We start from the raw sequence: 25,210 nt of genomic DNA on the forward strand, positions 1-25,210 counted from the left end.
ATTATTTTTGTCAGAGACTGGTCAATAATCTAAAGAAACATACAGCATAATATAGACACATTATATACTTATCATAATATAGACACATCATATACTTATAGTCTGTAAAAGACTTTACTTATTTTAAAATGTGTTGTAAAAGTCTGTAGCATTTTCTAGGGCTGAGGACAAAAACAACAAAAAATTTAAAAACCCACTTCACTTCTTTCCCTATACCAGTTGAGGGCTCTAGGGCAGAGTTGGGGTCAGCCCAAGAGGTAGTCAGTACTTTTTTTCATCTTGGTGCCCTCTAGTTTCTTCTTTGACCTGAAGTAGAGATTGCTGTAACTCAGCAACTTGGAAAGCCTCTTCTGTCTTTCCACAAGCTGAGATGGCAAGGCCACCAAACCCCATACATGGGGAGTATTGATTGAGGCAGCTCCAGGAAGTGGGAACTAAGATTGGTGGGAATAGTTCTCCTATTGCTTCACACACTTATTACTTAATATTTATATATTGTCTTCTGATGTCACTTTCAAGCATTGTCTGAGAAGGCTCTAGCACTGGTAATTGTAAAGGTTAAGAATGCCACAGAGGTGATGGCAGTGAAAGAGGGGAAAAAATTGTGAAAAGGAGGATGAAGAGAGAAAAAAAAAGTCAGTTAATAAGGATGTGATGTAAAAATATTCAAGCCAGAGAGAAATGTAGTAGATACTTTGAAATTAGTTGGGATTGAAGGAGAATATTCTGAGGTTGGGAAGAGCACACATGGTCATATTTCTTTACTCCCATGAAATAAGCAGCATGAATTTATACACATTTTAGACATATAATGTACTAACTAAACAACTATTTGGTAAAACAACTTTGTGGGAAATTGTAATAAATAATGTTCATATTATGCATTATTCTCTCTTCATTGAAATAAATGTTATACTACCAAAAACACTGCTGATACAAAATGTCAGTCATCTATGATAGTTGAGTATTTTATTAAATTTTTAGTTTACTTTATGATTCGACTCTTTTTTCCAATTACATTTTGCCCTTGATAAGTTCAAAAGTAGGTCAGGTCAAAAGAAAATTGCTGGGCTATTTATTAGAAACCGTAAGTGCTCCTATATTACCATACCGTAGTAATTCAGCATTTGTAATAAAAGGTCAAGAATATTCTGCATTTATAAAATTCATTAGAATCATAAAATGTGTAATATGTGCTCTGAAAATTCAGTTGGAGACTTATCTAAGTTCTTTCCAAATATTTATTTCCACTCCTAGTTCATTCACACTTTTATCACAACCAATTTACCATATCTTTATTGAAGTCTTCCTCTTTCAGATTCACCCCCTGCTGAATTTCAGCCTCCAGTGGTTCAAGCAATTTTTGTATATCTGAGTTAAACTGCTCCAATTCCTTCAAAGGAATGGAGGCCTAAAAAAAAAGATAGTGCTAATTTAAATCAAAATTACTATTTATTAGAAACATAAACCAAAAGAAATACATTTATTCAACCTCCTGTTGCTAAACTCATCACATGCATTATGTTTCCATATTATGTTTTATGAAGGGTTTTGAAATACAACTGGAAAAGTACCTGAGGATGCAAATAAGGAGAAACATTTCAAATCACCAGAGCTGAACATACATGCAAGATAGTACAATTCATCATTTGGTGATATCGACAACAGTCAATTTACAGATACATTTGAATGGGCTAATTTTTAATAATCTAAAGTCAAATTTGACCTTATTTTAAATATTCTGATATAAATACATTTGGGTAAATATGTCTCATCAGAAATTGCCTCATTCATCAAATAACAGTAACCTCAGGTAGAAATGCAGAATTGTCATCTTATCCTTAGAAAAACTACATGGCAATCTGCTCAGATGTTTTAAATGACATTTTTAGCACAGCACAATTGACAGGCATGCTCTTCTAAGACAAACAATGCCATTAGCTTGCCTTAGGAACAGTTTGGTTGGTGATGCAAATAAATTCAAACGAATGAACCTAATATATTTCACATAAAGAATCTATGCTTTTCAACCTTGTAAACATCAGTTTCTTTACTTTTGAACTGATAATGACCAGTCTCAGAAAACTTTAAAATCTCTTGACTTTCTAAACAAAACCCTTGAAAAGGAGTGATAAGTGAAAAGACATGGAAAATCAAATATATATTCAAAAAAGTGGGCAAGGTTTAGTTATTAGATTAAAATTCTGTTAATAAAATACATTGATACTCTCTCAATCTTTATGCTGTATTTCTTTCCATTAAAACACTAGAACATATTTTATATGGGATAGCTTTTGAAAACCCATAGATGACATACAGAAATCTGATTTTCTTTCAGAGCTAAAACATTTTACTTTTGTAAAACCAATTCAGGTATGACCCCCGTGTCGTTTGCCAAGACGATTACATTCATCAAGTTTGGTCCCCACCTACCCTTCTCCAGTCACATTCCCAGGAAGAGGTTGAATTTTTATTAGATGGCAACTTCTGGTGAACAATACGGAGAAGTGTAGAAGAAAAACTAAATATCTAAAGGTAATAATCTGTCACTATTGAAGAAGTGAATAATCAAATGCTATTCATGATGACATGATTCTCATACGCAACATGAATAACCACGTATCTTCTAGGTACTTCTACACACCCCTGAAAGGATTTATGAGATAATTTTAAGTGACCTATTACACTACCAGTTTTAAATCCTAATGATCATTTGCCATTTGAAATATCATAAGTTATTTGAACCAGTATAGATTGGTAGTGGTACGAACATGCTTAAAGTTTCAGTGTATGTATTATTAGCAAATACGGTACTATAAAATCATACACTGTTTAGATGATGGTAAAAGTAAAAAGATTAACAACCCTTAGAATCATAACTACACAATTATCAATTTGGTGATATTTTATGTTATTAAATGGTCGTTCACATTTGCTAATATTTAATGAAAGCAACTATCTTCTATGTGATTTTGTGAATACATAATGATAATGTTGAAAATAACTTTTATTGTGTACTTGGATGTCAGAAGAACATAGGTCTATTTGCAGTCAGATTTACCTGTTTTATTCCAACTGCTTCTTCTCTAGCTCATCTCTCCAGGAATTTAACTTCTATTAATTTAAGATACAATTTTCTACGAATTTAACAATTTTTTATACCTTCCAAGTCTTCACCCTAAGCTGTTATCTGACTTTTGAATTCCCATCTAGACTCTCCAATAGCCAGCTGAATTTTCACCTGCAGTTTCACATTCCTAGTATGGAGCACATTATCTTTCCCGCAAACTGCTTACAATACTAACTTCCCTAGTTCTGTTAATGGAAGACCATTTCTCTCAGTCATTCAGGCGTAAAACGCAAGTCAGGCTATTTTTGAACATCTCACTCTAATGTCTAATAAAAATCAAGTAAGTGTCAATTGACTTGCTATGATCCACTTGCTTTGTATTCCCAGAGACTCCATCGTTCCTGCTCCTTACACAAAACTAAGGCAATAAGCTTTGAACAGATGTCAAATCTCCTTTCTGTCAAACCAGTTCCAGCCTGTGCTCAATGATCAGCTTACTATGTTTCAAAAACCTTTCTTTCATTATGCAATTTATTTGCTGAAGAACCTTCTGCATCTATTGAGTATAAATAGAATAAAGTCCAACCTCCAGCACAGTAGTCGAGGCTTCTCCTAATCTTGCCCCAAAGACTTGCCAGCCTTATGTAAGTGTTCCTAATATAGACCTTTTTTTGCAGGCCATTTGGTGATCTTCTGTTATGCCTCCTTCAATGACCTTAGAATACTTTTCATCTTCTAGTGAAGAACATAAACTTCTGTATGAAAATGCATAGATTGAATCTGGGCTCTACCATTTACTAGCTGAGGGAACTTAGGTTATTTATCCTCATTGAACCTCAGTTTCTTTATAACATGGAGATAAGATGAATATCTACCTCACAGGGCTGTTACTAAGATCAAATATGTTAGAATGGTGTCTGGTATATAATAAAAGCTTAATAAATGTTGACTGTTATTTTCTCTCAAAGTTCTATGTGTCCATCCAATATAAATACATGCTCTATAATCTTGGGTCTTATTTTTTTCCTCTCAAAATCCTAATCATCCATTGGCTCAGGTCAAGACCTTCCTCCTTTGAAATCTATGGTTTTAAAGGATAAAATACAGGCTTATTGATATAATGAGTCTTTATTATACCAAGGGATTTGATGAAATCATAACATTGTAATGGTGAACATGGAGGATTTTAGATACCAGTTTGGTAGAGTTACATAATTCTGAAGAACAAAACTACTGATTAATTTATCTGCGGCAATATAGAAAGTGATATCACAGCCTTGCATTTAGTTTACAGGGTGCAGTTTTTTTTTTTTTAATCAGGAATTATTTGGAGACAGAAAAGGCATACCACAGATACAGTCAGTGGGGTGTGTTCCCTAGACATCCTATGGAGCTGAGTTTCTCATGTTCAACCTACAGTCATTTCTGGTACATAGTAAATATTCATAAGTAAATATTTCCTGAAAAAATGAACAAAAGACTAATAATTGAGAGCCAAAATAGACATTTCAAGGATCTTTTTTAGTGACATGGAATTTTAAATAACACAATTTCTATGTAGAAATTTCAAAAGACCTGACTGGTTAGCATTATATGAGTATGTATATTAACCGCTGCCCAAATGCTAAGCAACATGATACCACCAGGTAAACACAAAAAAGGGGCAAGATGTAAAAAGAGCTTTGGGAGAGACTACCAAAAAATGAAGAGCTAATTATTCAGGCAAGAAAATGGAAACTTAGACTTCTTTAGTTCAATGTGTAGGGTCTAGATTTTCCAATAAAAGACTACCGTGCATTTTGTTTGAAAAAATTAGGAAGATTAAGAATTTGAGTAGTTTTATTTTGTGTAGTTTCAAAGTGATTAACTAAAATCAGTGGGCAAAAATTATTTGGAGCCTAAATTTTAGGTTTATATAAGAACAACTGATGAGGACTGCAATTTTTTTAAAAACACTGATTTTAAAGTAATGCTAAATGTTTATAAGCAGAGACTAGATGAGGATGTATTCAGTCACATTTTAGGAACAAAATCCTTTTCACACAGACATTTTCTTAAAATTCTATAACCTTACAGTAAGTTCTTGTCTCTAAATTCAAGTAGAACTTTTATAATAGTGCAGCTCAACAGAAATATAATACATGCCATATATGTAATTTTAAATATTCTAGTTGCCATAGTAAAAAACAAAAAACAGATAAAATTAATTTTACTGATTTCACTGAGATGTCCAAATTATCGTATAAACTCATAATCAATACAAAAATATGAATATTTTACATTTTATATTCTCTTCAAAACCCACACATATTTTACACTTATTTATAAATCTTAACATGGAGTAGCCAAATTTCTAAAGCTCAGTGGCCACATGTGGTTCATGACCACCTTATTAGGCAGTATAGAGCTCTATTAACCATTATACTCATAACATTGTAAAGAACTAACATCTCATAATTACTTTGAATAAAATAGTAATGTTTTGTTTATAACTTGTGGTGAATTTAGATTATTCTTACGTCAGTCTTATTATCTTGCATTATGTGTTCTGAGTGAAATTTTAAGGCAGTCCTCGGGGTATAGGAAAAATTACGGGAGTGGGATTGACCTGTTATTTCAGGAGTTTCTATTCTCATTTATGTGTATCTCAGCTTGTGTTGCACTGCTTTCTTATAGACAGGAATATAATATTATTTGGTTTTCAAAGATATATGCTTGTCTCTCTAAATAAATTTTCCATCCTTAAAGTTGGCAATATGTCTTATACTACTCTATTTTCCAGTGAAAACACTGCCTTTTATTTTATACAGGAAAAGGTGCTTATTATATCAATCGGTAGTTTTAGAACTACCTATATATTAATTTAATCAACCAGTGACCAATTTTATAACCAAAATAAGTTTATCAAACCAATTGTTTTAGCTATGTTATTGGCAGGATAGCACCAGCCATTTGACAGCCATATGATTAATAGTCTTTGGACACAAAGAGATGAAAAAAATTCATTGCTTTTCTTAAGAGTTCACTAGTTCAGCATTAGGCTATGCCCATTCTAAAACAGAAAACACTTTCCCACCCAATTAAAATTCTACATGTCATTCCTTGGTCTTCCCTGTCTTTGTAACTTGGAATTCTTATGCAACTTTACAAAGGAAACATGTAATAAGAAAGCGATTATAATTTAACAGCTCATTCTTGAGTCACCAAATTTTAAAACACAAAGTATATCACGCCTGCTTTTCAATTCAGAATTATGATAAATTGTCTAAAGCAGTTGAAAGCAATGGCTGATAAATCATCTTAATTATTGGGTAAGTTACTTCTATTGACTTTAAAGGAAATAGATGACCACAAAAGAACTGGAATCACAATTAAATCACACAATGTTAGACAGTGCACACAAAATAGGTTTTAGTTATATAGAAAATAATCAAACAAAAGTTATAATATTGCATGAGGAAGTGTATACCAAGCATAGGTTTTGGACACTTTTAATTTTTTACTTACCTTTTCATTTTAAGAGCTTTAGCATAACTGCGCAGTCATACAAAATACATATAAATTAGAACACAGGGAAGTATAATAAATGGATAAATGGACACATAAAGAAGAGACAGAGAAACCGAGAAAGACAACACTTTGTTTTCCTTGATTTTTTAATGTTTCAAATTGCTTAACAACTATTAATTGTGCTGTTGGATTATTTAAGGATTAATGAAATTTAAGGCTTTGTTGAAGTTTTGGCATTAAAGCTGACTTTTATAACAAGTTAACAAAGGATAACAGACTGAAGAAAAGCAAGATCAATTACAAACTGATTCATTGTAAATTGAAAGCATTCAAAATTACTCAGATACACTTTATTAGTTTTAAAATGTAAGCTTTCCTTGGTTAAATATTACTTTGGCATGCACAGATACACTAGCATAATAATGACTGTGTTTACACAGACAGCAAGTAAACATTTGTTAATCTGGACTATGGAATCTTAATAATCATGATAAATTACCACTATATTCAAATCACACTAAACCCTAAATTGAAAATAAATAATCCAAGTGCTACAGATTGGTTTAAAATTGCTTCAAATCCATCAGTCTCCTTTTTCCATTCTGCAGCTTTGAAAATTTATTTATCATTACAATATTGATATAGAAAAATAAGAAGAATTCATGGAAACCAAGATGAAAAATTTCAAGGACAAGAAACACCCTATAGTACAGAAAAGACAGACTACTGATATGATATGAAGAGTTATTTCACATCATTCTATCTGTAGAGGAAAAGAACTTACAAAAACAAATAAGTGTATTGGAAAGATACTACATCTATGCTAGAAGAAAGGTTATTTAAAATATGGTTTATAAACTTATTTATTCTATTATTTTAAAATTATTAGAGCAAACAAGAAAATGTAAGAAATATTATTTTTTAAATTAAATAAATTGACTCCAAATAGTGACATTTCATTGGTTGCATTCTTTTGAGAATAGATAAAGTACTGGTTTACCTTTAATGCTTTGATGATAAAAATGTGAAAATGTGACTAACTTGTGAGGCTAATTAGAGGATATTACCCAGTAGATTTCAATTGATTTTGTATGGATGAGGTTAATTTCATGCTTACACATTTTAAAATCGGATGCAAAATATATTCATGGGTCAAGAATCTGCTTCCTACTGTCTACCTTTTATAAAGCTTAACTTAGAATATTTCTCTATTTCATGATTACATGACTCTTTGGAGTAGGAAATGAATTAAAAGAGGAAAACATTTAACTCTAAAATATATGGAGGAGACAGATAAAAGTAAAAACATAACACTTTAAGCAATTTCGTATTTTAAACTTTCTTTTGATTTACTTAGGTTGTTTTCCAGTTGTATTTCTTCCATTCCCCCTTCCTTCTTCCATTTCTTCCTCCCTACCACCTTTTGTTCTTGTCATTTTTAATACAAAAAGTATAACGAAATCACTGTATTTGAAGTGAAATTGGGTATGTTTATACTAACGCATAGTAGACCAACAAAAACTATTTGATGACATAAATAGAGGCAGTAAACTATGCTGAGTCAGTGTATTGAAGTGGACAAAGCAATGGACTGAGATCTAGTATTTGCTAACCAGACTGTCTAACTGTGAGAACTTGGTCAACTCACTGACACTCTCACAACCTCCTATAAATATCTGAAAGTCTCTGGTCCAAAGCAAAATTGCTTTTCATCTACTGACACTGATCAGGGGACTAATTTTCCTTTATCAAAGGAGAACAATCAAGATTCACCAAATAGCTTTAATTATTTCAAATGTTATGCTAACAAGACCCAGATAGTTTTATCAAATGACACTGCTCACCAAACTCAATTACACATCTACTTTAAAAATATTTTACATGGTTACCAAAGGGATTTATTAGCAAAGTTTCAATGGACTTAACCTTGTTATAGGGATAACCAATTACACATGTGGAAAAAATAGGCTAACATAAGAATTATGTTGTTAGGTTCATATTTTTCTGATTCATTTTAGTAAAATAAAATTTGCAGATATTATACAGTTTGACTAGTGATCTGTTAATATTACCTGAAGATATTAGTTGTAAATATTACATATTTAATGCTTTACAAAGTATGCAATATTTACAAGTCTTCATCTCAGTTTTCATCTGTTTTTTATAGAAAATTTTACTAAAAATGAATATTTATATACCTACAATGTACCTACAAAAATTGAAAAAATTAAAATTAAAAGAATATATATAGCAAGAACACTGTTCCAATTAAGAAACAATATTATTTTCCATCATAGGTGTTAAGTTATAATATGATCAGAAAGAGACTGCAAAATATCAATGTATTTGCATTGATAAATCTGACTACAGAAAATTAAGCTTTAATTAAAAATTTTCAATCCAATACATCTTCATTGGACCTTCTAGATCACATTTATAAAATGCATCATTTATTTCCCACCGAAGTTTAGGAGAGCCAAAATAATTAAATCACTGCTTAATTATTTTCCACACATAGAACCATATTTTAAGACAGATTAGGCCCAATCATGTGTTTCTTTTTCTTATATATTCTACATTACATGGGAAGGTCACTGACTCTCTCACAGCCTGCTATAAACTTGTGAAAGTCTCTTATCCAAAGAATGATTACTTTTATATCTTCTGACACTGATTGGAAGTAAAAAAAAAAAAAAAAACTTGGTAATTTACAATTATTGCAGCAATCAAACAATGAATATTTAAGTATTTGATGCCCGATTGTCCAAATTTCATATTAAAGTTGTAATACATATATATATAGAAACTGCTACATGAATTTTAGTAGCAATTTTCAAGGCCTATATGGAAATTAAAGAACATATGACAGATACATCCTGTAGCAAATATGTCTTAGTAAAGGATCAAAGTCAGAGAAAATAATTTCACTTTTTTCCGGTTAGTATCAATTTCAGAATAAATAATTTAACATTTCAGCTCCTTAGAACAGTGAAGTATATCTAAATCTCTAGAAAAATACAATCTAAGCAAATGTTATGTAGAAATTACATAATATTTTGTAAAACGTAAAATAATTGCCTTTATTAATAGGACACACCTAAGGTTTGTTTAGTCAAAATTATTTTGCAGCTAAGTATTACAACAACAATAAAAATATAACTTGATGCATATTTTATTATTGAAATTTTTTTAATTTTTATTTTGAGATGGAATCTCACTCTGTCGCCCAGGCTGGGGTGCAGTGGCGCGATCTCGGCTCACTGCAACCTCCGCCTCCCAGGTTCAAACAATTTCCCTCCTCAGCCTCCCAAGTAGCTGGGATTACAGGCGCCCACCACCATGCCCAGCTAATTTTTGTATTTTTAGTAGAGAGGGGGTTTTGCCATGTTGGCCAGGTTGATCTTCAACTCCTGGCTTCAGGTGATCTGCCTGCCTCGGCCTCCCAAAGTGTTGGGATTACAGGCGTGAGCCACCGCACCAGGCCTATTATTGGAATTTATATGCAGACTTTCCTAGTCAATCAGAGTTAAATTTGGAGTCATTTTTGAATTCATCATCTTCTTGGGTCCTTGTACGTAATGACTTAACACTAGGCTACCTCTAAATATCTCTAGAGCAGCAGTTCTCTAAGCGTGGTCCCTAGACCTTCAGCATCAATCTGACCCAGAAAAATGTTAGAAATGCAAACTCTTGTGCTCCACTCCAGACCTAGTGAGTCAGAAGCTCTGAGTGTGGGGCCCAGCACACTGGTTTTAACAATTCACTCAAGTGCATACAAAAGATTTACGGATCTAGACTGAAACTTCCTTTCCACTCCCATAGCTATCCCTTTTTTTGAGGTCATCAGTGTAACTCATCTAGACTACTGCAATAGCTCCCGAACTTCATGTCATTATTCAGTGGAATTCTCCTCACAACTATCACTGGACTAATTTCTCAACAGTGCATACACAAACACACACACACACACACACACACACACACACAGAGCACATCAAGAACTCTTCATTGCATACTGAATTAAGCATGAATGATTAGTCTGGCTGTCCATGACCTCTTCACACTGTGTCTAGCCATAATCTTCAGCCTTATCATCCACAACTAAGTTTTATCTTCCATGCCCTCTACTCTGAAAACTAAAGGAACTCATTCTTCATTGAACACACTGTATGGTCCTAAGCTTTCTCATATGTTTATGCTGAATTGTTACCTCCTCTGTGTTGCTGGAGTGACTGATAAACTCACTTACCATGCACTCACTCTCAATCTAGTATCCATGAACACATCTTGCCCTACCATCAAACAGTAAGATCCTTGAATCCATCGTATTTTACCTAGCAATAGATCCCCCTCACTACCAAACACTGTTATCAGAAAATAATATATGGTTGGTGAGAATTCATCCTGATTAATCCCTTTTCTCAAGTCTTCACTCATTAGTGCTTTTAGATATACCTCAACTAGCATCACTCCCAAATTGCTGACTCCCCTTCTCCAACTTGGCTTCTAGAGGGATGGAGAGGGGTAGAACTGTCATAATTAATATGAATAAATAATCACTTTATTTTTGTCTTCCCATGCACCTTCCTATACTTCTGTCTCCTATCACCTTATTTTCCCGATGGTATCCACTTTGCCCTCAGCCATGCCACTATACTCGGATGCCCTAAAACAGAGACAGTTGAGACAAGGAGTCTCTCCTCATTGATTCTATCAATTTACTCAGGGTTCTAATATTATCTCTGATTGACTGTTGTAATTCTGATCCTCTCCATTAAAACTGCCATTTCCTCACATTGATTTCACATAGATTAGGAAAAAATACGCTTTTTTCAAAGTCATTGGATACTCTTAGGTAACCTCAATAAAATGGGAAAAGGCAGCATTTTTATGTATTTTAAGGGGCGTATGTGGGACAAACATAACTCCCTAGTAGTTCTTAAATTCATCCACTTGATTATCTTTAAGGCTGGTCTTTGTCATGAAAATAGCAAAGACACGATTTTCTGATTCCAGTCGATTACAGCAGAGACCACAGAAAATCAGCAATTCTTTCAGTTTTTTCCATCAGTTTTTGTCTCAACCCCCTAAATTTGGCCATTCAAGTGTAATATACATAATGATGGAAATACCTATTGATATTAATTATTTTTAACCATTTCATATCTATAACTGATCAATACATTTTAAATGCATGTTTTTACATATATTACATAATGTGATCCTCATTACAATCTTTAGATTAAAATAAAACAGGCATCATCTCCCTTATTTTGTAGCTAGAAATGAGGCTCTGAGAGGTAAAGAGGCATACCCAAAATCACTAAGTAGTAATGTGCTCAGCTAGTACTCAAAGCAGGTCTTGTGTCTTGAAGTTAAGGACTTTTTGCTCTCACCATACTGCTCCTTGCTGAGGCCAAAATTAACATTACAGAGAGCTGCACTTGGACAGTCAAGTCCTCAGCCATTCTGAACTGAGGATCCCTTTACTCACTGCTTTCTGGGCTTCGGAATTTCTTGTCATGAACAGTCCTGGCAGGACACATGGGAGTACCCCACTTTGTATTCTTCACCAAATAGTAAATCTAGACACCAGTGAATTTTCAGCATAAGTTATTTCTCTATTCAAGGGCCCTTTAGAGTTATGTTCTAAAGGCTATACTGAAATTAGTGATTACAATGAGTCTATGACCTACCCGTGTTCAATTCCAATCTACTTTTTTTTTATCACCATAGTTTTTTTTTCCCCAGGTTACTCTTCCATGAAACTTAGACATAGACTCAACCATAGAAAAGCCATATTCTAACCTAATATTATCCTGTATAACCCCTACTATAAAGAAACCTGATTTTGAGATCAAAGGCTACCCCCTAAAACCTCCAGCACTTCCGTACTCCAAAGCAAACACACACAAGACATTAAATGTTTTCAATTTCTTATTGTAATTAACAAAAGATTACTGAATAGCCAAATTTTAGAACGAGCAGGGATTTATGAACTAATCTAATTTAGAAATTTCAAACCATGTTCTATGAGCATAATTTATACTTCCTGAATTCAATCATAGGAAGGAGAAAGATAAAATGGCAGATATTTCCCCCATCTAGTAACTCTATTATTTTCCAATTTATTAATTTTATTTTAAATAATATGATTTTAATATTAAATATTATTTAAATTTAATACTTTATTTTAAATAATATTTTGGGCAGGATAGGTTTTCTTTTAAAAATTGTTAGTCTATTTTAACTTCCTCATCTTACAAACAATGAAATGGATATGCAGAGAAATCACATATTCTGGCTACTACTGAAAAAGTTAGGCCTAAATCTCAATCTTCTAAATCTACTGTTTTCTCTGCTGAGATTACCTTCTAAATCTATTGTTCTCTCTGCCGAGATCATCTCACCATTATTTGAACATCCCCATGAAGATGAATTAGTGTTAAACCTATTTTATGATTATACTAAGTATTCATTTCTGTTTGTAAACATGTATTTCTTAAGCAAGGATCTTTATACCCTTGTATCTTCTCACCACAATCTCTAACACAATGGAAGCTCAATCCCATTAGCTGATGCAATGAATATATAAGCAAAGTGTCAGATATGCTTTATTTCTGTGTTTTTCATTTCATCGTGATAATAGAGCATAATTATCTCTTCAGAGCCCTAAAATGGGGTCATTGTTACACTCAGTTGCCTTTACTAATTTAGAGAAAAACAAATACTTTGAAAAGCAAACGTGATTATTTTATTAATTAACATATAATTGAAAATTTGGGGCCAGGCACAGTGGTTCACGCTTGTAATCCCAGCACTTTGAGAGGCCGAGGCACGAGGATCACTTGAGGTCAGGAGTTCCAGACCAGCCTGGCCAACATGGTGAAACCCCGTCTCTGCCAAAATACAAAAATTAGCCAGGTGTCACGGCGCCCGCCCGTAATCCCAGCTACTTGGGAGGCTGAGGCAGGAGAATCTCTTGATTCCAGGAGGCAGAGGTTGCAGTGAGCTGAGGTTATGCCACAGCACTCCAGCCTGGGCAACAGAGAGAGTCTCCACCACACACACACAAAAATAATAATAATAATAATAATAATAATAATAATAATAATAAATGAATATTCATTGGAAATTTCTTATGCCTTATGTTGCTAGGGAAAATGAAAGAAGTACGTAGAGTGGATCACTTTATGCATGATTTCCAGAAGTATACTTACAAATTCATGCAGAATGTGAAATGAAAACTCACAAACTTGTCTTGGTCACAAACTTGTATTGGCTGGGTCTGTCACATCTGTGGTGGAGAGCAAATTCTACCCATTTTTTAATATCTGTGAATCACAATCTTGTAACACAATTTATCCAAAGATAATACCTTATTTTATCTTAAATATTCTATAGCTTAGTGATTTATTAAAATGTGCATCTGTTTGTGTCTATATCTTAGTAATGAAGTAGTAGCATTTTTTAAGGATTGAGATAAATCTCCATTCATTGTCTTGTTATTACATAAGCCATTGATAACTTTAGAAGTAAAAACAATTGTCTTTGTAAGTAACAATACATTCTTTCAAAACGTTAATCAATTTTAAGAGCCTGTCACATTTTTGCAGGTAATAATGACTGACTCAAATATATATATTTGTGACAGTTAACTACTTAGTTCTCTCATGCTGTCTCTCTCCATATGTAGAGAATACAGCCTTTTAAAAGTCAACTATATAAGGTCTCTATGTATGGAGAGAGAGAGTACAAGAGAACTAAGTAGTTAATGATTAAAAATAACTTGCAATGAATTAAGGTAAACTAACAACTTTTTTAATTTGGGAAGGTGAATTTTGAAGGGTAACTGTGTCTCATGCATACAAGCTAAACTATTTAGAATTTATCATGTCACATTTCACTTATTTTGAATACCACTTTAAATATGTACTTTTATATAACATGATGAGACGCTGTAATGCCTTAGAAAGTGCAGCAATTGTGAAACCATGCTATCACTGGTTGCTTATGTCTATCAAAATATTTTTTGAAAATGTTCTTCTATTTTTCCAGGAATCAATACTTACCTGATGTACTGCATCATATTTTCTCATAAATACTCCAATGTTTTTTCATTTCAGATTATTTCTAACAATTATCTATATACCTAAATACATATATTGATTTTATGTACATTTTTATGTTTGAAAGCATATCATATATATTGAAATTTATCAAACTACAGTATATAAATTTCTAGGTAATTACTTGCATTCCAAATCTTCCCAAAGAGTTGAAATTCTATAACACTATATTTATACATTTTTGCAAACTACTTATTAAATAAGACTTTCTCTTCATCAAATCATACACAAATATAAAGTCTATCATGCAAAAGTTCCATATTCCCTGGTTCTTCTGAAACAATAATATAAATAGGCATATAAAATTACAAAAATTAGGATATGTAAGCTTTGCAATGATTTGTTTTCATGGCTTGATCATTTCATTATAGCCTAATGAATTTTGTCACAGTGTCTACAACTAGCAAAAGCAAGTTAAATAAACACACTTGCACAACCAGTAAAGAGGTATAAACACCCTAGATCGTGCAGAAGACGTACAAGGCCTCATTTTGGATATTTGATCCACATTACATACAAGCAATATTGTATCAGTAGTGCTTTTGGCAAAATTTATCGGCAGTGCTTTCTGTTGATGGATGACTTGTGTGCTTTTGGTTTTATTTATTTATTTTTTTGGCCTTCAGCATGCTATTTGTTATTTTTTTCTGTAGGTGACCCCTGAAAGTACGTATGTAAATTGCAGCATAGAATGCAGTCCTAGAATATCTGTGGCAGAAAAAGATGAGAGAGAAAGAGAGACAGAGAGACAGAGAGAGACAGAGACGGGGAGGAGTGGCGTTTATCTCCCATTATAATCAGTGGTAAAATTTCCTTAAATACATTTTGGCATTCATTTTCCTTTTGAAAACCTTGCTGTGGGGTCTACTTGCCCCTTTCAGAGTACTGCGCAACCTTCGCAAGAGATCATTTAGCACTAGTTTCCACCTTGGAGTAGATCTTCCTACCTTTCCAGTCTTAATTCTGTGTGAAATGGCTGCAAATCGATGGTTGAGCTCTGAGATTTGGGGCTCTACTAATTTCCTGCAGTGGTCACCGCGGTTTGCCATCAAGTTTGCTGCTTGGTCACGTGTAGAGTCCACCTTTGGGCGTATGTCATTCAGTTCTGCCTTTAAACGCTATATTCCACGAGCAAGAGATAGGACTTGAAGTTAGTAATTAATGAAGGTCAAGATAGAAATAGAGAGCCAAACAGAGCGAGTGAGCAAGTAAGCGAGAGAGTGAGAAAGAGAGAGAGAGAGAAAGTAAGAAAATGAGAGCAAGCACATGCAGAAAATAGAAAGGGAGATAAAACCACAACTTCCATAAAACAGGACTAAAATGAAAATGCGTGTGATTTCAGAAAAATAGATCACCGTCCTTAAGTTTGATGCATGTCTATTTAAAATGTTTATTTAGTCCGAGGAAGGACAGGGATGTTTTCCCAACTATGTTGTTGCAACTATCATAATATATTCTATTTAGTCTTATTTTATTATATCGTTACTGAATTTAATAGTTGTGGAATGAACTAAGTATGTGCTCAGGAGGGCGGGTAGCTGAAGAACACTTTTCTATTCCTTCCTAGCACTTTCAAGTTCCTCTTTATTACACTGAGTGTCATAAGAAAAAAAGTGATTTTCTAACACATACGAATTTTGTGTCACATACAGAGGTACTGAGGAAAGTTCTTCCTGACCTGCCGGGTCACAGAGGTTGAAGTTAAATAACTCAGACCCTATTATTCAAAAAGCTTTGAAGGAAATTCACCATAAGATGACATCTCTGACTATACATCAAGGGATAATGAAGAGCACAATACAGATCCACATCAAAATAAGCTTCAGACAATGGCATAAATGTGTTTTGGGGATAGCCTGGAATGAATTTATAGTTTTTCATTAAAGGTATATTTTAATCTATGGAAAATATCAGAGGCATAAAATAAATTGCATGCAAAGAAACATAATTTTTGAGTTTTCTTTAAATAGTAAACAACTAATCAATAAATTTATCAAACATTTCAGCAAAACAAAATAAAAAATGTTTATTGAAAAGAGAGCTGTTAAAATTCAACTCTACCTATTTAATTGGGAAAGGAGACATCATCAAATAGAAACAATGTAGTGTCTATAAGGTGTATTTGCGTATTACACCTCTCATACCCTTTTATCGGAATCATTTTTTAAAGAAAAGATTAAGTTCCCCTTGAAAAAGAAGACAGGGCATCCTAACAGTCAGTTTTGAGACTAAAAGAAAGAACCCAAAGCCTAGTTTACATGTAGTTAAAAATGAAAACCTCAGTTTTACATAACCCCAACATTAAGACTAATTACCAAGATTTGGATATGGCATAGGCAAAAAAAATCAGCTGATTGCATTTCAGGTGTTCATTCAGATGGGCTAAATGAATGATAGTGTCAGATTGTTCTTTGTGTTAGACACAAGAATGTAGTACCACCATTGACAAAGGCAGAAATTTGCAATATGATTTCAAAATAAATCTTGGAATCTCTTTCTGAACGGAGTTTACATTGGGTATAATTAACTGAGTGATGGATTTGAACAGAAAGTCAGATTACAGAACTCTTCAAAATCATTCATTTCCATTCAAAGGGAGAAGGAAGGAAAAAGAGAAAGACAAAGGAAGGAAGAAAGGATTGTTTTACTCTTATTAAGACGTCCTTAGTATCTTTTAGGACAAAGATGATTGAAGTAACTGGTGTACAATTTGGACATTACTTTTCATATTTTATTTGCTACCTTAAGCACGTCTTCTTTTTGCTGGGGTTTCTTTTTCTCTGATTCATCCAAAAGTGTGTCAGCCTGAATGATCCACTTTGTGATGTGGTCCACATTCTGGTCAAAAGTTTCCATGTGTTTCTGGTATTCCTTAATTTTATAGAGACATACCATGGCATTATTGGTTAGACAATATTCTTAAAGAATTTTTCCTATGTTCTAAAATGTTTAAAAGACAACAGTAAAGTTTCATTGAGATTAGTTTTAAGTGGTATTTTCATATAGAATATTGCATAAATATAAAGAAAAATATATTAAAATATTGTTATAGATATTGAATTAAGAGCCAGCATATATGTGGAACTGAGAAATTTTCAAACACAGAATTGTTACTGGTCACTTATGTATCTTTTTCTTGTGACAGAGAAGGGTGTAAAAGCTTCTAGCCTTTTCTCTTACCAACAAAAGATTTAACCACTCTTCTGCTCGGGAGGTGACAGCTATCCAGTTACTATTCAGAAGACTGAGTTTATCTTCCACCAACGTCTCCTTCTTGCCCAAAACTGTTTTCAAGGCCTCTCCTACCTCTGTGATACTCTTCAGGTGCACCTTCTGTTTCTCAATCTCTTTTTGAGTAGCCTGTGAAAAGGAGAGCATTGACCTTCAAGTAATATCTTGTAGTCTTAAGATTTAATGCTTATGAAATGGCTTTCTGTACGGTTACTATGATTTTGCAAGGTTTTAAACCTATAACTATGTATTAATGAATTATGAAAACCATACCATATATATTGAAGCTTCATTGTTGGGTAACTATGAACATGTATATGTACATAAGCATAATTCATGTCTTATTTTTCATTATAAATATTTAATAAACATACATATCGTTCAACTAAATATATTTGTATTTATTTAATTTATACATGTAGTGGCTAAAGGCAGATATTTGAAAACCCATCCACTAATAAGAAACTGCCCTTAGAAAATTCTACAGTATGGTGCTACTGTATTTCTGCAGCAGGGATTTTTTAGCCTTTTAGTGCCATGGATCTTTTTGGCATTTGTTGAAGCTTAAAAACCCTTTCTCATAATAATGCTTTTAAATGCATAAAACAAAATACACAGGATTTTAAATGAAAACAATTATACTGAAATACAATGTGCAACACATTTTTTAAATATTTGTGATATAGTAATACATGTTTTATTTCCTAATATGTTAATTAACAAGATCTAGCATCAGGTCTTTAGGATAATTTCAATGTAGTGATGACGAGCATAACTGGTATTTTTAAGTATGTACAATGTCTGGAACATGTTACAAAGTATCTGTCATTTCTATTAGTGACAAAGTCATGGGTATCTCTATTGCTGGAGTTTGTTGCTCACATTTTAACTGAAAAAAAAAATGCTTACTTTTGGTTTTAATTGAATACAAATAAAGATAAAGTTTTCCCCCAATCCAAGTTCACAGACCTTAATTCTATCCACATACCCTAGACTAAAATCTCCTAAGAGAATACCACTATTTCCTAAGAGGTGATTTATAAAACATGAAAACAATCACATTTAACATGAAAAAATATAGAGAGTAGTGATGGAAAAAGTGATCTTATACAAATGTTTACTACCTGCCCTGCATAAAGCCTCTTTCCTGGTACATGGCATGGCTGACAATGTGGCCACTCGGCATTCCACTGCGTCTGTGCCTGGTTCTTTCCCTGCCTGTCTAGTTAGCCAGCTGTGGGACATTCACAGAGAGCTGAGCCAGAGCCCAACAGACCCTTTTTCTCCTTTCTCAATAAGGTTAACAGATACAGAGACTGTGATTGGCACTCGAGTTGAAAAGCTATTTGCGAGTGGAGCTGATGTCTTAATCACAGAAAGCCAAAGCAAAACAAAATCATTGAGAAACAGCAATAACAGGAAGGTGGAGAAAGTCCAGCTACAAATAATCAATAAACACACAAGGAGCAGCTATGTAATGCCAGCCTACATCTAATTTCTTAAGAAAAAAATTACAGTACAAGAGTAAGAAATTAGGTATAGGCTGGCCTCATAGAGTCACTCTCAACATGTCTTTTCTATCTTTATAATATACCTAAGTAGTCCTGTGGCTGTCTTTCTGCCACGCCATCAGGTCCTGGTCCACTCGAAATCACTTCTCATACTTTTTGTTTTGGTTTTGCCTTTGGCATCAGATAAACAGGAGAAATAAATGAGGAAACAATGTATAAAAATTTTTATGCAAGACAAAAACACTGTTTCTTCAATTCTAAGATATTGTTTTATGTCACATTTTTTCAATAAAAACATGCCTGAAATTAAGGTACTTAATGCCAGATGAACTCGACAGCTATCATGCATGGGGTTCTTCATATGTAGGTGCTATTTGTTGCACACAGGTGAGCTTAGCAATTCATAAAAGCAATTTCTTCATTTATCAATCGTAAGTGTTGACTGAGCCCCTATTATATGCCAGTTACTACTGTAGCAGAATCATATGTAATTCTCCTCAATATATTTTGGGAGATTATTAGAAGTCTCTCATTTGGGTAGATACAGACCCTTTAGAGCTTAACTTCAGAGTAGACATAGACTAGATTTTATCCCTTTTAATACTTTGACTTCACCCTTTTGTAGTATACAACCTCTACAACCATAGATGTTAGCCATTGTTACTAGGCTCTGTGGGATAAAATGGTAGAGAAGTCCCCATCCTTCAAAAACTTATATCCAAGTATGAGTTTGTCAAAGAGATGGACATATACGCAAATGAGAATTATCAACTTTCTATATTCCAGTCTAGTGGCATCTCACTGTAGTTGATTTATTCACAAAGGTAACACTTCACAAAGTTGAAGCTTAATTTATATTTGGATTACTAATTATCTCTTAATAAGTCTTCATAAAGATGACACTACATTTTAGCATCAATGTAAAAAGTTATTGTGTACATAGATTTTGTTTCATACATGACAAGCAATGCAATTAAAGGCAATGGAATTTTCCAAAACTCACAAGAGATCAGAAAAGTTTTGAACTTAGGGGATAATGTTGCAGGTAGTTCCTGGCTCACAGAAACCATTATGTGTCAACATCTGGCCAAATTCCTCCAGCTAATTTAAATAATGTCCAGTGATGTTCAGTTGATGGGAACAAAATAGGAAATGTGGACTAATTTCTAGTGCCTTCTTAAGTTCCACAAAATTATAAATTAAAACTAAAAGATGTTCAATTTATCACCATTATCAACTTGTATTTGAAAAAAGCAGTGATATGATGGTGGTTTATAACTGCTAATGGTCAAAAGTGATTCACAGGAAAATTTACACTCTGTAAAAAAAGAGACCTAGAGTTAAACTTTTATGTATGCTATTCAACAATAAGGAACCAGTATTCAATCATTTGTATATGTGCTGTTTTGGGTTAGGAAAAAATATTGTGTTAATTTAGTAGGCCTTAAATTTTTCCCTCAAATGTGTTTTTAATCAAAGATATGACTTAAGAAATAAGACTTAAATAAGACTTAGCCTTTAAGTACTATGCTGAGCTTGCTTTCTGGAGATCTCAAATATTAATTGACCAATGTATATCAGGTGCCTAATATCCAGTCTGTACTGTGCTATTCACTGCCAGAGATGAGGAATGAGGTAATCTTTGCAAACCTCACTCTAATCATGCCTACAGTGTAGCTGCAGAGGAAAGCTTAAATGCAATAAATCAATTTGATATCATACAAGAAAAAAATCACATTTTTTTTGGAAACAGATGAGCCATGGCTGGAATAAGCATGAATGACTGCAAGGGAAAGGTGACACTTGAAGGTGGAGTGTGCATGGGATGGTTTGGATTGACTAAAGACAAAGTACGAAGCAACGAGAAGGTATGAAAGTTAGAATAAAAGGCTGCCATAGAGGAACAGGGAATCCTTACTGTAAACTAAAAGAATACATTTGATGAGGTTGTTGACGAACCATTTTCTCTGGCTCTAATAGTTTCCCACAACACAAGAATGTCTGCATCTTCAGATGTATGGAGAACCAACCTAGAGCTATTGCCTTGGCCATTCTCTTTATACCTGTACTCATTCCTCTCAAAGGGAGCTCCTTATTTATAGGGTTGGCGAGATGGAAAGAAACAGCTGAAAAGATATGGCATTTCCTCCTTTTCAAAAGCATCCGATTCTCAGCATACATGCCTTCTTCTGCCTTGTGAGGTGAGAAGTGGAGAGGGTTCTAGAAGATCTACTCTTCTGAAGGACCAAGTTCAAATTCAATGACTAAATTCACTAAATTATAACTCAGACACTTTAGGTTTTTCAGTCATGTAGTAATGTGATTGCTGCTAGGATCGATTTTAGGGCTGAAGACAAAGCAAGATTGTGTACACTCAGTTTTAACTTGACCTATGACATGATTGTAAGTCCACCTTCAGGAGATTCAAGAGAAGTTGAACGCAAACTATATACTTGGCACTAAGGGTTTTTACGATAGAGGGGAAAATATCTGACATAAGTAAAATCCGATTAAACTATAAATTGTCACAATGTCTAACATATTATTTATTTTCCATATGTTACTTTGTAACATTTGATAGCTCCAGTATAAATAGTCCAAATACTAAGCACTAAATTCCATGATTTCAAACAAATTTGCTGTCTACTTCTTAGCCATAATTTGTAAATGCTACTCTAATTTCCTTATTATAAAAGAATGAGTATAATGAGTTAATTTATTCCAGTGAAGTCATGCCCCATGTTGATGGGAAGGATGAAGAATACATTCTGATTCATTCCCCATATCTACAAGTTTAATTGCTTGTAGAAATTTAAAAAGGCATGTTAGGTTCAGGGTTCAGCTATCGGCTCACTTCACTGATACAGTAGCAAGATGGAAAAACCTTCTCCATTGGTCTCTGCTGATTATACCATCAGCATTTTTCATTATTTTTATTTAATGGTAGAACGGTAAAAATTATTGGAAAAATCATCTGGTCCTATAGGAACACCTTTACAAAAATTTCCCTTCAGGGGTACAGAAATGTAGCTCAATTAACCTCTATTCTCTCCTCCACCCATTTCGTATTTTCACAAGTTTTCCAATACCTTACACAGATTTTCTTGGAATTTCTCAGGGACTTATATTCTTAAGATAACTTCTCTGTCTGATCTATTATTTCCACCCCCTCTTTTTAAACAAATTTTATTATCTTAAGAGTCTCCTGTTCTCTAGAGACTGTCTTCAATCAGCACCACATTTATTTACCTACGTACCTTAACATCATTTCCTAATAGATTCCTCCCTTCACTAGGACTCAATTAAATTCGGACTTATTTTAGCTATTCCTTTCTCTTACTCATGTTCCCTGTAATATGAATAAAAGGCTAACTAAAGCATCCATAAAAGGCATCTTGAGAGGTCCCCCTACCCAGGTGAATTCTGCACTTAGTATTTGCAAATATTATACCATTTCTGATCACAGAGAAAAGGAGAGACTTCTTTCACCTTTTAGCTACGTAACATATTCAAGGAAAGAAAAGGAATACATTGCCATATTACTGCAATTCTAAGATGTGCATTTGTCACATTTTAAGGATTCGGAAATTGAGATGTAACATACAATTTAGGTTTAACCTTGAAAGTGGTAGTTTTTTTTTTTTAAATTCTCAGCAGCTGTAATCATATCAGTGGTGCATCACACAATCTAACATGTCTTAAACATGAGGAAATGAGACGCTAATTGCTTTTTCAGCCTCCAAAATTACTCTATCATGGCTAGAGGTTTAGGACATGTTTTACTATTAGGCTAGTGTGACAGAATAATATAATGATAAATTCAAAAAGAACATTAAGCATTAAATAGTGGATTCTATAGCAATGTGTATTGACTTTTTAATAATACTGTATTGTTTATTAAAGAAGAATTTCATGAAAACAGAATGAACCGAACAGAAATAACAGCTCTAACTATAATGACAGTGAATAGTGACTCCAATGGCATGTGACAGATGTTCTATTTTCTAAGTAACAGCTGCTTGATGCATTCATTGCACCAAGTTAATGATCTGCTAGTGTTATTTCACTTCACGGATAAATTACTGTGCTCACTTAAAAAAAAAGATACGTAATTTTTCAGGGGAATGAGAGTATAACAGACTTTAGAGTAAGTAATAGTTCTTATATTTTTATAGCTAAGAGGAATGATGAGTTGAGGCAGTTATCCAGATAATCTAGGACCAGAAACCAGATCTCTTTAAACTGTGAAATCTTACTGTTATAAAAAACATATATACAAGACATGGTTGACTGAGCTGAATTTAGGCTCTCGTCAGACAGCTTGAAATTCACGGATCTTGTATCACATTATCTAGTGATTCTCAGTTTTGCTGAATAAGAGAGCTAGTTACAGTTAGAACAATTAAATCATAATCTCTGGAAGTGGGCCGCAAACATTGATATACTTTTCAAGTTTCTCGGGTGATTTTGATGTGCAACCAATGTTGAAAACCACAGGCAAACAGAAAGATGCATTCTGAGTTTTTATTGAGTGATAGTCATTAAATTCTAAGAGTGAACTGAAAGCCAAAGGATAATTGAGCAACCAATGACTGTTCTTCCTGATGTTAAATATTATAAAACTTTGTTTCCAAAATAAACGTGAAAAACACAGTAACTTGTTAAACAAGTGGCTATTTAGACATAGATTATTCTGCATTTAACACCTTGAGTTAAATTTATTAATACCATTTGTGTGTGTGTGTGTGTGTGTGTGTGTGTGTGTGTGTGTGTGTGTGTGTGTGTGTGTTCCTCTCAGGCAACTCTTGGCATACTAAGACTACTGTTAATAAAACAGGCGGTCGGATGAACATACTATAGGAGACCAAATTTTTTTTCCAGAAAATCTTATTCTACCATTTGAACTTTCAGATGACACCATGGATATTTAGGGGTTTAATGGAACTAAATTATTTAACTGAGTTGGAATTTTTGATGCTTAAAACAAAATTAGAAATAAAATATTAGTGATTAAATCAGAAAATCATATAGATTAGACTTTGTCAAAGCTTGTATTTCCCAAACATAATGATCTTCAGAGAAGTAAACCTCTAATTAATCACATACATATTTACTTTCCTATGGTTATATTTTCGTGCTCAATTCATACGCTAAACAATATTGGCCAGTAATGGGATGTTCAGATTGATTTACTTACACTCAACTAATCAGAGTGATATTAAGATACTAACAAACAACATTTGAAATCTAAAATCACAACAGTGGGGACAGACTACAGACTGTAATAGGTGATAGATACACACGGGTTTTCATTTTATTATTTTAATGAGGACTTATGTTTTCTGCACTTGAAATTTAGCCATGGTTTGTTTCATGCTTATTGTGAATGAGTAGCGTTTTGATATTTTAAGCTTAGATTACTTTAAAATTACTAGAAAATAAGACTTCTTATGATAATTTGGTATAGTAGAAAAAACTGTTGAAATCAGGCATAGTATTACAGTTTTGCTACGTACCAGGACTTGTATTTGTTCATCTATAAAACGGGAACATTTGATCAGGTGATTATTTATGTTTGTTATAAAACTTGTACAATTTTAAATGTAAATCAGCATTTTTCTCTTCTCTCAAGAACTGCTTTGTCATTATAATTTGCAACTCTTAATTTGTAAGTGACGTTTAAACAGATATTTCATGAGTATGTCCTATGTGTCAGGCAATATCTTATGTACATGGGAAATATCAGAGACCAAAACACA

At 33.3% G+C, this 25,210-nt stretch overlaps 1 protein-coding gene across 1 annotated transcript in view; it reads right to left on the reverse strand.

Moving 5' to 3' along the window:
• The window catches only part of DMD (dystrophin), a 2,218,635-nt gene that overhangs the window by 1,224,405 nt on the left and 969,020 nt on the right, over positions 1 to 25,210 (reverse strand). Inside the window, exons 35-38 of the mRNA XM_063601607.1 lie at positions 17,890 to 18,069; positions 17,452 to 17,580; positions 15,657 to 15,827; positions 1,289 to 1,411 (exon numbers count right to left, since the gene is read on the reverse strand). Of these exons, the coding sequence (XP_063457677.1) occupies positions 1,289 to 1,411; positions 15,657 to 15,827; positions 17,452 to 17,580; positions 17,890 to 18,069 (603 nt within the window). The remainder of the gene's footprint in view (positions 1 to 1,288; positions 1,412 to 15,656; positions 15,828 to 17,451; positions 17,581 to 17,889; positions 18,070 to 25,210) is intronic.

This window comes from Pan paniscus, chromosome X (genome assembly GCF_029289425.2).
Source record: "Pan paniscus chromosome X, NHGRI_mPanPan1-v2.0_pri, whole genome shotgun sequence".
NCBI lineage: Eukaryota > Metazoa > Chordata > Mammalia > Primates > Hominidae > Pan > Pan paniscus.